The 14469-nt window shown below is 43.0% G+C and overlaps 1 protein-coding gene across 1 annotated transcript in view; it reads left to right on the top strand.

Moving 5' to 3' along the window:
• GAS6 (growth arrest specific 6) overlaps positions 1-14469 on the top strand; it is a 44735-nt gene that overhangs the window by 24705 nt on the left and 5561 nt on the right. Inside the window, exons 7-12 of the mRNA XM_071744227.1 lie at positions 605-730; positions 1907-2028; positions 2774-2892; positions 3292-3481; positions 11189-11353; positions 12884-13052. Coding sequence (XP_071600328.1) covers positions 605-730; positions 1907-2028; positions 2774-2892; positions 3292-3481; positions 11189-11353; positions 12884-13052 — 891 coding nt within the window. The remainder of the gene's footprint in view (positions 1-604; positions 731-1906; positions 2029-2773; positions 2893-3291; positions 3482-11188; positions 11354-12883; positions 13053-14469) is intronic.

Below are 14469 nucleotides of genomic sequence, written 5' to 3'. Positions count from 1 at the left end.
GTTAACATGTTAGAAAAAGCACTTGTTTGGTTTTTATGGACCTCTAGTTCCAGTCCATTGCCTGCCTTTGTGGTGAAATCCCACAACATCTCTCAGGCATGACTTGTTCTCTGGGACAAACTGGGCTGCTTAAATACCACTTTACCACTACAGAGCAGCAGATTGAGATCTCAGTTTTGTGAATGTGTGATAAAGGGTATTTTGCTTGTCTGAAGAAGGAGAATGGAAATCTGTGATGTTCTGCAGGCTGTGTGTTCCCTCTGTGTTCTGGTAGAAATCACACTGCTTTTTAACCCAATTTCAGCCCCCAGGACAGAGTGGGAATTTTTGGCTTTGTGGGAGCTTTTTTTGCTTGCAGTCATTCATCTGGCTCACTTTGCATTGTTTTTTCTGGTAGTGGCTAACAGCTTAAAGAAAGAAACAACATCTGGTTTTGAAAGCATGAAGTAACTTCTTATAACTAACCTTGATTCTTAAAGGTGCTGGTTTCTTTCAGTTAAAAAAATAAAGGAGGGATCATTTGACCCTGAGCCCACTCCTGTGTTCAAATGGTGAAGTGATTATGCTCATCTGAAGAAGTGTTGCTTAATTTCTTGTTTTGCAGACATAGATGAATGCATGGCATCAACAGACATCTGTGGAGAAGCTCACTGTAAAAATTTAATAAGCTCCTATGAATGTGTTTGTGATGCTGGCTACAAGTACGATAACTTGAGAAAGACTTGTCAGGGTAAGCTCATGAAAAAACATCATGTTGGTGTTCATTACATTATTTAAAGCTATCAAAACCCAGAAGTTTAATTTCAGGGTTCAGTAAAAGCTTTTAATTTTTTTTTCTTGATTTAATTGTACTTACACAGTAGATTTTTGCTCCATTTCCCTAGTTGTGAGTTTGCAGTCATGTTTGAGCTCACTGCATTTGCAGTCATCTTTGATGACTTGAATTAAGCTGTACGAGCCAGAGTACTGAGATTTCTTGAATTTATGACAAGTACAAGATCTGGTGGAAGCTCAGAAGCGTCTGTGCGTGTTTCTGTCTCCCTTTGTAGGTCAAGAAAAGTTAAAGCAGTAGTTGTTATTCTTTCAAAGCCTGTCCTCTCGTATTACTCTGACAGAGTAGCTTAATATACATCAGAACCATGCACAGTTCTGCTGGCTACACTGCCTGCAAGCTCTCTCAGTGGAGTAAGTTTTGAAAGAATTCCAAGACTACCATTGTTCCCTGCCTTTTGTCTTAAGTTAAAGTAATGATTTCAATCACATGCCAGCCATCCCTACTGGGCTTTAAGTGTTTGTCTCTGCCTGAAGAGATACCTGTGGGCCATGGCCGATTGTTTTCCTCCATTTGTTTGCAAAGCAGATGAAAACAAGCCTAAGAGAAAAAAAAAAAAAAAAAAAAAAAGGGGAAATAATGAATGAAAAAGTTAGCTTTTACTTGTCTGATGAGGATCCAGCTTCTGAGTAGCAATGAAGCAAGCAGTCCCTGAGTTGAACCTGAGCTGAAGGAACAGCACAGGCATAGCAGAAGGGGCCTGAAGGGAGGAAGTCTTGTCTAGAAGTTAAAGCCCAGGTCTCTGAACCAAGAGACAAGGAGCTGAGCTCAGCTTCCAGCCTTCCCACTAATTTTCTGTGTGTCTTTGGGCAACTGGAATCTGTCTGTGAAAACAGATTTGTGCAGATGCTAATTCTAACTCTTCCCTCCAGTGAAGTTGTGGTGTAGGGTGAGTACTGGCTGGGGAGCACTTCAGCTCCCACACAGCTCTCTTCAGCCACCTCAAGGGAGGTTGGAGTAGGGAGGGAATGCTCCAGTGAAAGGTGCTATGAAACAACACCAAGAGTGTTTTTTTTCACGTTTAAACAAACTCAGTTGCTGTTTTCTTCTCTCTTCTTGTCTGGTTTTGTGTAGATATAAATGAATGTGAAGAAAAACTATGTGAACAGACCTGTGTGAACTCACCAGGGAGTTATACCTGTCATTGTGATGGCAGAGGAGGAGTAAAACTTTCCCAGGACATGAATACGTGTGAGGTATGTATCCATTCTATGATTCTGTGATTCTCTGTTAGTCTTCATTGCTGCAACTGCAGGTCAGACCTTCATTTTATGTTGCAGTTAAGAATAACTGATTAAACCAAAGCCATCTGAGCTGAGAGACCAACAGGAGGGAGTCATATTGGCAAGGCCACATGAGCTGGGAAACAGTATTTCCCCTTAAAGTCCTCTACTCAGACTTCTCCTGTCCCCATCCCAAAAAGAGCCAGTGATAGCCCTGCCAGCTCTTGGTGTGGCTGTGAGTTTCCTCTGACAGCACAAGTTTTTCTGAGTTAGACCCAGCGGGATGGTGCAAAGGGTCAGGAACTGAGGTGTAAGTTACAGACCAGCACTTGACACTCATCTTCCAGGCATTTGAGGTGGTTGAACAGTGGTGCAGGATGCCTCTGTGGAAACCAACCAACCAACCAACCATCAACAGCAAGTTCTTAGCACATTTTCTGTTGCAGGCATGATGCTGCAGTACAAAACCTTATGCATACTCTTATGAGTATAATTTCATTTTGCAAGAGGAAATCATTCCTCCGAGGCAGATAGGAGGGTGGAGACAAGGAAAAAAAGAAATGTTCTCAGTGCCAAAACAACTGTGTTTTGAGAGTATAAACACTGAAGTGCATTAACATGCTATGTGTATAGCAACTACATGAAAAAAAGAAGAGGTTTACTCCCCGATTCTGCTGTATGAGGAGAATGAGCACTCAAAAATGTGTTTTGATTATAGAACATAATACCGTGCGTGCCTTTTGCTGTTGGAAAAAGTATTAAATCGTTGTACCTGGGGAGGATGTTCAGTGGCACTCCTGTTATCAGGCTGCGCTTCAAAAGGAAGCAACTGACGAGGTGAGGACAATTTGGAATGGCAGTCGGATGCACTGCTCATTATCAATGCATGCAATGGAGTTAATTTGTTACAATGGCAATTATTCCTATAATTTGTTCCTTATTTGTTTGGATTACGGAGTCCCGTAAGGCAAAACATTATCCAAACCAGTAAATGAGAAAGGCAGCCATGACCGCAGAGCTCCTGAGATAATTACTGAAGCCCAGCAATATATTCTTTATTCTTGAAGTTATTTTAAAATCCACCTTCACAGCTTAAGCCTTTCAGGAGTGCATTAAAAGCTAGTACATTTTATCAGAGCATTATGTCTGTTAGAATTGATGCTATCTGTGTGGAAAGTACTCTGTGGTTTTTGAACTCTGCATAACTAATCTATTTCTTGGCACCTGTGCGGTCAGACTTGTGGCCGAGTTCGACTTTAGAACCTTTGATCCTGAAGGTATCCTTTTCTTTGCTGGAGGCCATCGAGACAGCACTTGGGTCGTCTTGGCTCTGCGCAACGGGCGGCTCGAGCTGCAGCTGAAATACAACGGGATCGGCCGCGTCACCAGCAGCGGACCAGTCATCAACCATGGCATGTGGCAGACGGTGAGTCCAGAGTACTGCTGGGGTCTCATCCTTGCCTGGCTTGGCCCCGATGTCGTCCCTCTGTACTTGACATCTTGAGTCATGTGTGTTCAGTTCTGGGCACCTCACTACAGGAGGGACACAGAAGTGCTGGAGCGTGTCCAGAGAAGGGCAGCAAAGCTCATGAAGGGCCTGGAGCACACACAAGTCCTGTGAGGAGGAGCTGAGGGAGCTGGGGGTGTTTGGTCTGGAGAAGAGGAGGCTGAGAGGAGACCTTACAGCTCTCTCCAGCCACCTCAAGGGAGGTTGGAGTGGGGAGGGAAACAGCCTCTGCTCCTTAGGGAACTGTGGTAGGACCAGAGGGAATGGATGGAAGCTGCAACATGGGAGGTTTAGGCTGGATGTTAGGAAGTATTTTTTTCACTCAGAGGGTTGTCAGGCATTGGAATGGCCTGGCCAGGACAGTGGTGGAGTCACCATTCCTGGAGGTGTTTAAGAGGTGTTTAGGCCTGGTCCTTAAGGACATAGTTTAGTGGTTAGCTTATGGTGTTGGTCAAAGGTTGGACTGGATGATCTTGGAGGTCTCTTCCAACCTAAAACATTCCGTGGTTCTGTGATGAGGTCTAGCAAGTACAGCTGCACTTTGTGTATTTGTTGTATTTTTGTGAAGATTTTTTTCCAATCTATCCATTCAATGCATGTCAGTATCATAGAATCACAGAAGAATCATAGAATGGGTTGGGTTGGAAGGGACCTTAAAGATCATCTAGTTCCAGCCCCCCTGCATGAGCAGGGACACCTCCCACTAGACCAGGTTGCTTCAGGTCCCACACATTTTCTCCTTGAACTCTTCCAGGCATGGAGCTTCTACAACTTCCCTGGGCAACCTGTTCCAGTGTCTAACCACTCTCCTTATATCTAGTCTACATCTTCCCTCTTTCAGTACATTATACATGCTAAGGTCACAGCAGGATATTTTTCCTAAGAAATTGAATTATACTTTTATATCCATTGCAAACTTGGCTGGGTCACTAATTTATACAACTCAAGCCTGCCCAGAGAAGACATAGTTCCTCTGGGATGCAGCAGTGCTGAGATTTCTTCATGTTAGTTCAGAAGATGTCTTCTGGCTATGGACTGTAAGGGAGTAAGAGGGAAGGAACTCAGGAGCCATTGTCTTAAGGAAGTTTCTAGGGGTTGGTTGTTTGGCGTGTGGAGTGCATGGTTGGTTTTGTTTATTCATCTGTTTGTTTAGTCAGAAGGCTCAGATAGTCTGAGCCCTTGATGAATCCCTTATGCTACAGTATTGTTTTTTAAACTCCTTAGAGTTGTTTATGTACAATATAGTCCATTTCCCTCATAAAGATATCCATTAGAAGCTAAATGGATATTTGCTTACTAGTAAGATAATCCCAGCAATCTCACAAGATGATGCACTGCATCCTGGAGCTTGTAAGGATTCATGTTCCTGATGCCCACTCAGAACACCTGCTGGTGCTTCAGGAAGCATCCTGGTTCTTACTGCTTGTGATAGGATCAGGAAAAGCATCCCTGTAGTATGACCTATACTAGAGTAGCAATTTATAGATGCCTGTTCTCACTTGTGCCTTTTTTCCTGCTTTCATTTTTTCTTATTTAATTAGATCTTTTGACTTTAAAGTTGATGTGTCTCTTGGAGAGGGGCTGGGAAGTTCTCCACTAACTTGCATATGAGACAGATACTGGTAACTGAATAATTTTATGATTTAGGTTTTTTAGTGCAACACCTGAATTATTAACTAAAGAAAAAAAAAGCAAGGTGGGAAAACTTTTGTTTCTAATGAATGCATAGAGAAGTCCTTGAGAGCACTCATTGTCAACCACTGACATCTGGTAACGTTTCCAGCAGATGAGGTGATGTTTAATTCAGTTCCTTACTGCCACTGAAACAATTTTAGATTCCAAATGGAGAGTTGTAGAGGTTCAGCCAAGCTGTAGGCAAAATGTATGCTGTAGTGTATGTTTACACGTAGGAAAAGCCTCAAGCCAGTGCTTACCTTATTTGTTGTAAGATTTGTTCTGCTAATTTGAAATTTGAACTTGTAATTGCTTGCAGAGGGAGGATGGCAGTGGAAGATGTGAAAAGCAGAGTTGGTGACACTTGACACAAAAAGCAGTCATTACCACATTAAACAATTTAACATGGAATGTAGTATACTTGTTAAGTGCCAGACCTTATTATGAAGTAATTACAAATTTTACTGTGTCAGTTTTGGGGGCAGTAGTAGCTGCAATGTATTTTCTTTCTTCAAGTAATACAAAAATGCTCTCAAACACGTAAGAGTTAGGGGGAGATAAACAAAGGCTGTGTTTGCTTTCAGCAGAGAGAGAGAAGCCAGTATAATAAAAGTGTCATTTTTAGGCAAGAATTACTGTTCTCCTGCCAGCCAGCAATGTTAGGGCTGTTATCCCCAGGTACCATCATAACCAACAAATTGCTTGGGTTACTGCAGCAACACAGTCTGTGGGCTTTTTTTAGAGATTGTATAAATGCCCTGAAAACCCCAAGGCTTTTTGGGACAGTGCAGACTGGGCTGTGGGTGCTGTGAGAGCAGGACCTTCCCTGAGCAGTGCAGGTGGACTGGAGCCATCTCAAAGGGGGGGAGAAGAGGAAGGAGCCTTTAGCCTCTTGATTTCATGGTTGACTTACCTCTGAGATTTAAGATGCTGTTTGTCTTGCTGGGGTCTCTGCTCTGCTCTGTTTCCTTTTCCCTTGCCTCCACTCTGTAGGTACTGTTTTCTCTTCTGTTCTTCTGCTCTCTTCTGTTCTCTTCATCCAGTGCCACCCTTTTTTTTAAATGCTATTTAGTTTGTATGGCTGGGTGATGTTATTCCATTTTATCCCCTCCCTCATTTCTCGTTTTTCCTCTCTTCAGCATGGTTTTTTATTTGGGAAATTCTGTTGAGGAAGGATTATTTCATTTGATGTGTCACATTTTTTATACAACATATAGTCACATAGGTTGTTTTATTGATGGGTTTGAATTTACTTTTCAATCTGACCTTCTGTGAAGCACAACACCAAAAACACAGGTCACAGCCCAGACTTAAATACAGTTTGGAAGCCTTACCCTGGAATTCAGTGTGCACAGGATCAAGCTTTTAGTTTTGTTTAAACCTAGAACATGGAGTTGGATACTTGGGAGAACTTTATAAGGGTTGTGATAAAGTAGTAATTTTACTATTTAACTTCCAGCAGATGAAAAAAACAATGGCTATTTAAAAGCAAAACAAGAAAAAACACAAGCAGTGTATGTCTTTTGGTCTCCTGAGCAAAGCTTGTATACTTTTATGAAGATACAAAGGCATTTTCAAAACTTCAGGCCAGTATTTCTACCTAGGTATTTTCTCTGACGTTAATCCCTCTTAATCTATTTTTAAATTACCATTCCCCAGCACTGAAAACACAAACAAGCAAGCCTCAGGAAAAACTTATGATGTAGCTACAATCCAGTTGGATGAAGTAGCATGTATGAAATGATAGTAGTGAATGCGTTCACCTTCTGTTTGTTTAGCATTAAAAAAAAAAAAAAAAAAAAAAAAAAAAAAAGCCACCATTTTGTCTTATTTTCAGTTTTAGTTTAGTAGTGGAATGCGGAAAGTATGACTAACAAAAATAATAACCTACCTGCACTCTTAAATGTCAGAACTGAAGGTTAAGCAATTCCAAGCAGATTTGTATTTGGCTTTAACCCTATGGCTGCCTTTAGTCTCGTCCCTTTTCAGTTTTGTCCACCTGCTTTTCAGCAGAGTTGACAGGCTGGCTGTGTGCTGTGAGGTATCTGGGACAGGGATCCAAAACACAAAGCTGTCTGCCCTTATGGCTCACCATATGGGAACCCTTCACTATGAGAGCTGCCTGTCTGATCATCCCCAGGCAGACTACGGGGGGCATCAGCCCTTACAGAAGGAGGGAATTACAGCAGTCTGCTAACTACTGAAATGCTTCTCCTTTTGGTTGATGGATGATGGTGTTGCACCAGCAATTAAGCTTTGAATATAAGGAACCATAGCCAAAACTGCCAGAGGGCAGCGTGAAGCAGGCTGAACATAATTAACTACTCTGGAATTTGCTAAGAGCTTCCATGGGGTTTAACCACTTCTCCTCTGGAAGTTTATACTGATTATGGGTTTCACAGAATCATCAGAGTTGGAAGGGACCTCTGGAGATCATCTAGTCCAGCTCTCCCTCTAAAGCAGGGTCACCTGCAGCACATTACAAAGGGCTGCTTCTTGGTGGGTTTTGAATATCTCCAGAGAAGGGGACTCCACAACCTCCCTGGGCAGCCTCTTCCAGTGCCCTGTCACCCTCATAGTAAAAAAGATTTTTCTTACATTTAAATGCAATTTCCTGTGTTCCAGCTTGTGCCCATTGCCCCTCATCCTGTCACTGGGCACTACTGAGAAGGGTCTGGCTCCATCTTCCTTGCACCACTACTTGTGGACATTAACAAGGTCTCCCCTCAGCCTTCTCTTCTCCAGGATAACAAGTCCCAGCTCTCTCAGCCTTTCCTCACAAGAAAGATGCTCCAACCCACCAGTCATCTTTGTTGCTCTCCACTGAACTCTCTCCAGTAGTTCCCTGTCTCTCCTGAACTGGGGAGCCCAGAACTGGATGCAGTATTCCCATCTGTGGCCTCACCAGGGCAGAGTAGAGGGGGAGAATGACCTCCCTTGACCTACTGGCCACATTATTCTTTATGCGACCCAGGGTTCTGGTTGCCTTCCTAGCAAAAAGGACATACTGCTGGCTCATGGATATTTTTGTATCTATTAGGACTCCCACATCCTTCTCCTCCAACCTGCTTTTCAGCAGGCCCACCCCTAACCTATATTGATGCTTGGGATTCTTCATTCCCAGGTGCAGGACCCTACACTTGCTCTTATTGAACTTCATCAGGTTCTTCTCTACCCAGCTCTCCAGCCTGTCCAGGTGGTGCTGCACAGCAGCACAGATCTCCAGAGTGTCAGCCACCCCTCCCAGCTTCTCTCTTGTCCAGGTCGTTGATGAATACGTTGAATGAGACCAGACTGAGTATTGACCCCTGGGGGACACCACTGGTTACAGGCCTCCAACTTGACACTGCTCCATTGATCACCCTCTGAGACCTGTCACACAGACACCTCTCATGGCACCTCACTGGCCACTCATCTAGTTTATGTTAATGATCAGAGTCAGCTAAGAACTCTTTCTAATTTTTTCATATTTCTATATTGTTATTTTCTATACAATATAATAAAGTTGCAGAAGGCCCTGAATTTTGGTGGCCTTCACACAGGGTTTCTTCACAGATTAAGCACAGCCCAGGTAACACTGCAGCCAGCTTTTTCCCCTTTTTATCGTTTGCTTGTGGCTGGCCACAACCCAACCTCGGAGCAGGGAGATGGTCTGTGCCAGCTCCTTATGGTGCTTTGACTGAACATGAGCCAGCAGTGTGCCCAGGTGCCCAAGAAGGCCAACAGCATCCTGGCCTGTATCAGGAACAGTGTGGCCAGCAGGAGAAGGGAAGTGGTGGAGCCCCTGTACTTGGCATTGGTGAGGCCACACCTCAAGTACTGTGTTCAGTTCTGGGCCCCTCACTACAAGAAGTGAGGTGCTGGAATGACTTCAGGAAAGAGAAATGAAGCTGGTGAAGGGTGTGCAGAGCAAGTCTTATGAGGACTGGCTGAGGGAACTGGGATTGTTTAGCCTGAAGAAAGGGAGGCTGAGGAGAAACCTTATTGCTCCCTTCAACTACCTGAATGGAGGTTGTAGTGAGGTGAGGGCTGGTCTTTTCTCCCAAGCAACAAGTGAAAGAACAAGGAGAAATGGCCTCAAGTTGCACCAGGGGAGGTTTAGACTGGATATTAGGAAAAATCTCTTCACTGAAGGGTTTTAAGGCACTAGAACAGGCTGCTCAGGGAAGTGATGGAGTCACCATTCCTGGAGGTATTTCGTAGAAGTGTAGATGTGGTACTTAGGGACATGGTTTAGTGGAGGATTTTGCAGTGTGCTGGCTAGATGATTGGACCTGGTGCTCATAGAATCATTGAGGTTGGAAAGGACCTTTAAGATCATGAATTCCAACTGTCATGATCTTGAAGTTCTTTTCCAGCCAAGGTGATTCTGTGATTCTGCACCCTGGTGCATTAGGGCAGCTGTGTCCATGACATGGAGTAGAGGCATCTGAGTGAGATTTAGCTCAATAGCCAGGGGAGCTGAGCCAGTTGGACTCTGGCTGCTAGGACCTGTGCGCTCATGTTTCCACCTGCTGAGAAGACTTCACAGCCCTGCCAGTGCTCAAAAAAAAAAACCCAAATCTGTTTGAGATTGGCTTATGTGTCTCCGTGGACCATAGCAGGGAGGTGTAGATATTACTCTAAACAAGCAAACTTGAGACAAGTAAATTCATGTCCTGCAAGATACAGCTGGGTGCAACGCATCAGGTGTGAACAGTGTTTGATCAGTATAAACTGGACTAGATTGGAATCCTCAAGAGAAGAAAAAAAAAATTGATGTTCTGTGAATAATCTTTTTGACTGCCAAATTCACTTAATCTTTACTGAAGACTGCAACCCAAAGGGAGTGTCCAGGAATAAACCTGCTTAACCCTTTCATCCTTCACATTACAGCTACAGAGAGAGAGAGCTCAGCGTGGCTGATGGGAACAATTTTGGTGCAGCTGCTCTCAAAATGCAAAGAGAAAAATGCTCATGACCTCACCTACTAGCAGGGAGAGGGAAGAACAAGTCTAAGCAGCCACTGAAATAGATAATTGGTCCTATACAGTGGCTCACTGATGGAGGCAGCATCTGGGTATCCTAGTAAGGAGAGCTGTATGGATGAAAAGTGGTTTGGTGGGGTTTGTGTCATAGACTGAGAAGGAGTGATGTCTTAAAGATAATGAAGTAAAGGAGGTTCTTCTCTGTAGGAAGAAAGGGATTGTCTTCATGACAGCTACAGAACACCCCATTGGTGGCAGGACCCAGGACCCACAGCAACCAGGCTGTTGTTTAGCAGCCTGCTGCATGTCAGCTTTGTGCTGTGCCTCCTCTTCTCCCTTCACAGAGCTGGCTGCTTTAGAGTGCTTCTCTGTGCAGTTCAGTTGTAATTAAAATTATGAGCTGTTTTTGAAATTTTAATGGTGATAGAATCTCCCTAGAAGTAGCTAATCAAAGACATGGATGCAAAACTTGCAGAGAGCTTTTGAAAGAAAAAATAGTTCCTATTATATATTTTTATTACCCTTGATATGGCATATTCTACTGTTCTTTTTTTCAGAGGTCAGTATTTAAAGACTGGACTTAGTGTGACTGGAAAGCTTCTGCATTATCTTTCACTGGTCATTATTTTCTGTCCTTCCATCTTTTCCTTTCACATGCCATTGCAATAGGAAGTTCCTCACTGATAACTCATTATTGCATATACATTTTGCATAGAGCAACCTACAAGTGTCATGCAGTCAATCCACTTGTGTAGCTGTTTTGAAGTAGCTGGACTGTCTTTGCCTTTAGGGCCACCCCAAGTTGCTTTCTAGAGGAAAGATTTACGTATCAAAATGAGATGTAACCTAAAAGTCAGACAAAGAGGCTTGGGGACAGAAAATATTTCTCCATTTGAGGATTTCACTGGTGGTATCTGTAGTTGAGGCTGCAGATAATGAGTTGTTGAGATACTGAATTTTGCTATTTACAATTTTCTTCCTTCAGATCTCTGTTGAAGAAGTCGAGAGAAGTTTGGTTATAAAGGTCAACAGGGATGCAGTTATGAAAATTGCTGTCTCAGGGGATCTGTTCACTCTAGACAAAGGACTGTATCAGCTGAACTTGACAGTAGGAGGCATTCCTTTCAAAACGAAGGACCTTATTCTACCAGTAAGTATAGCACAATCACTGATGATGTTTTGCATGCTCGAAGGGCTTGATTTCATCTTCTCTTGGGGTAATGTAGGTCCTTCCTGAGAGCAGTTCAACCTGCCCTGAAACAGGTGGAATTAGCACCTTCTGGATACAGCTTTCTCTCCACTGACTATAGAGGGAGCCTAAGGCAGTAGCAAAGGTGAGACCCCTTATTTTTTTGATTGGTAAGTTGGGGTGAGACTTATCACACCCTTAGCCTGCAGAATTAGGACACAACAAACCTGGAGCACATGACAAAATTAACAGTGGTCATGCTGGCTTGGAGACCCTGTGCTGCTGGAGGGGTCAGTGGACACAGCACTGGAGGTCTGGAAACAGCATTTGGGGCACTTTTTGTGTTGTGACTGAAGTTTGTGCTTCACGTGCCTTGCATTAAAGTTTTGCTGTTTGCTTTTACTGTTTCAGCTTATACTGAAGCCGAAGGAAACATAGCATCTTATTTTTCTTTATTTCCTCCTAATTCAAGTTGACAGGACATACATGTAAAAGTTAGGGCACAGTTTGGGTGAGATGGATTGATTGCTCTGTTTCTCAGCTGCTGCTCAGGCTAGTTTAAATGTCCACCACACACAAAACTGACAGCTGGCAACCCCAGTTGGCATCTCTTTATTTCTAAATGAGGTGAGAAGCTTGCTGCACTCTGACTGAAAGTGCAGCAGCTGAGGAAGGCTCCTGTTCCTCACAACAAGTCATTCAGGGCCACTGCTTGTCTTAAAACATTAAGCTTGAGGTGTGGTCTGAATATGGGATTGAGAGCCAAAAACTCCAGAGGTTTTTATCCTGGCTCAGACACTTAATTCTCTCTCTGCTTCAGTTAATTGGTGATAATGGTGCTGATTGAGACGCTTTGCAAGGAGCCTTCTCTTTGTGCACTGTCTCACATCTTTAATGCTGACATTTGGTGTGGGATAATGCAACTAAAAGCTGGAAGGAGCAAGGTGTGTGCAGAGTGTTGTGCCCATCTTGTGGCTCAAGCACCCCTCCCTTAATCCAGAACGCAACAACTTACACCAGGATCAGAGCCAACATCTTGTGTGTCATGAAGGCTGTTTGCAAGTGACACAGAGCACTGGAGTTTTTTAACTCCAAGTTAGCTACCAGCGTCTGCAATTTAGAATTGCAGAGGTTACAAAGCTTTGGATACTGAGCTTTAGAAGTAAATCACAGTAATGTGATGTGCAGCATGTAGAAGCAGCTATCAAGAACAGAATCAATACAACCAAACCAGCACCTGCATTAACTGGTGCCCTTCTGTCCCGTGGAGACAGGCTGAGCTCAGGGGACTTTCCTGGGGAATACTGACCAGTTACTTGCTTGGGGTTGTGGGATTTGGGTTGCTGCCAGTTGGTTTTTATGTGTGTAAGACATCAAGATGATTTCTTCTATTTAGTATGATAATATAATTCAGTATTCATCTGCACCCAAAATCATTTATTCTTCACTGAACAGTACTTTGAGGCATGAGATACTGCTTTATCTTCCCAGATAAACTCTCGGCTAGATGGCTGCATGCGGGCATGGAACTGGCTGAATGAGGAGGACACCACTATCCAAGAGACTGTAATGATGAATGAAAAGATGCAGTGCTTCTCTGTAGCAGGACGAGGATCTTTCTATCCTGGCCGAGGTTTTGCTGTGTTTAATCTTACTTACAGTAAGTGCTTTATTTTTCTTATGTCTGACTTGTTGTCCTGTCATTAACTGTGCTCAGCTAGTAAACAACTTAGGACTTCCTTGAATGCTAGACTCAGTGTTGATCAGTGCAGATCTGGTAGATGTGTATGGAGAGAGAATAGCTAAATGTATGGTTCAAAGCAAAGGAATGATAATGTATGATGGTTAGAGCCATTATGAATCTCACCAGGATGGATTAGGTTCTCTCTGTGTAGCTTGAGTAATGCATTTCACATTCAAGTTGGTTCCAGTTCATCCTTGGCCTTAGGGGCTTCACATCCCTCTATCAGCAGGTGATTCCAGCAAGATCCACTGTTTCCTGCTAAAGAGGGAGAGCTGCAAGACACAGTGTTGCATCTAGAGTTTATGATGGACAGAAATTCATTATTGTCTGTAGTAAAATGTCCGAGATGAGATTCACTTTTAAGCACTGGGTGATTAAAAGTTGCATCTGGGACAAAAATAGTAAACATATCCCTGATACAAACTGAATGAAATTGGCCTAGATACAGTAATAACAAGTTTCAACCCAAACGTAACCATACAGATTTAGGTCTCAGAAAGACACCTTTTTGTTGTTCTCAGTTATTCTGTTTGTGTAGATGTGCAATCAACTGTGAATATTTTTAAACCTGCACAAGTCCAAACCATCTATTTTAGTTTTGTGTGCAAGTCCTCCTCTGCAGAAACCTTCTGTTCATCACTGTGTGGATTTTTCTGCTGTGCCATTGTAAATTAGGGAGTGTCAGGTGTCTTGTCACCCTGTTTACCACATGGATTCAAAACCTGCAAAGTGTAGACAATGCAGCATTTAAAGAGCAGCTGACAGCACTAGAGGCCTCAGCACCTGCAGTACCTTTTTCTACAAAGAATCGTCATCCTTTTTTTGTTTTGTTTTGTAATGATAAGTTTTATGAAGAACTTACAATATTTCCAAATATGGGAGACCAGTGTAGCTAATACTATTGTGTAGGGAGGTTGCAGAAACAGTACTGAATTTTTTTCTTTGTAGCCAGCATCACCATTTAAATTACAAGGGCACTGGGGTCAGTAAGATGCCAGAGAATGTAATTCAGAGTTCAACAGATGAGATAAAACATCCAGTTTTTCTGAGAGGCTTGTGATCTAGAAGTTATTAGTTGGGTGATCAGTGTAGTATGCCTATATCCTTTTGCAGTTTAACACCAGCTTTCATAGAAACGTTTTCTGTATGTCAGATTTAGACTTAGATTCCTCAGTGATCTGTGGACAATCAGGAACACTGCAAAAAATGTGTGCACTGTCTTGCAGCAGTTCTTTGAATGTGTTGGATCAACAACTTCAGGACTCTCAATCTCTCTTTGTGATAAAAACGTTTAACCTTGTCCTTTGAAATGCTGAAAGGCAGCAGAATGCAG

The sequence above is a fragment of the Heliangelus exortis genome, chromosome 1 (genome assembly GCF_036169615.1).
Source record: "Heliangelus exortis chromosome 1, bHelExo1.hap1, whole genome shotgun sequence".
Lineage (NCBI taxonomy): Eukaryota > Metazoa > Chordata > Aves > Apodiformes > Trochilidae > Heliangelus > Heliangelus exortis.
The sequence above is the reverse complement of the archived record's forward strand: the minus strand, read 5'-3'. Positions and strand labels throughout refer to the sequence as shown.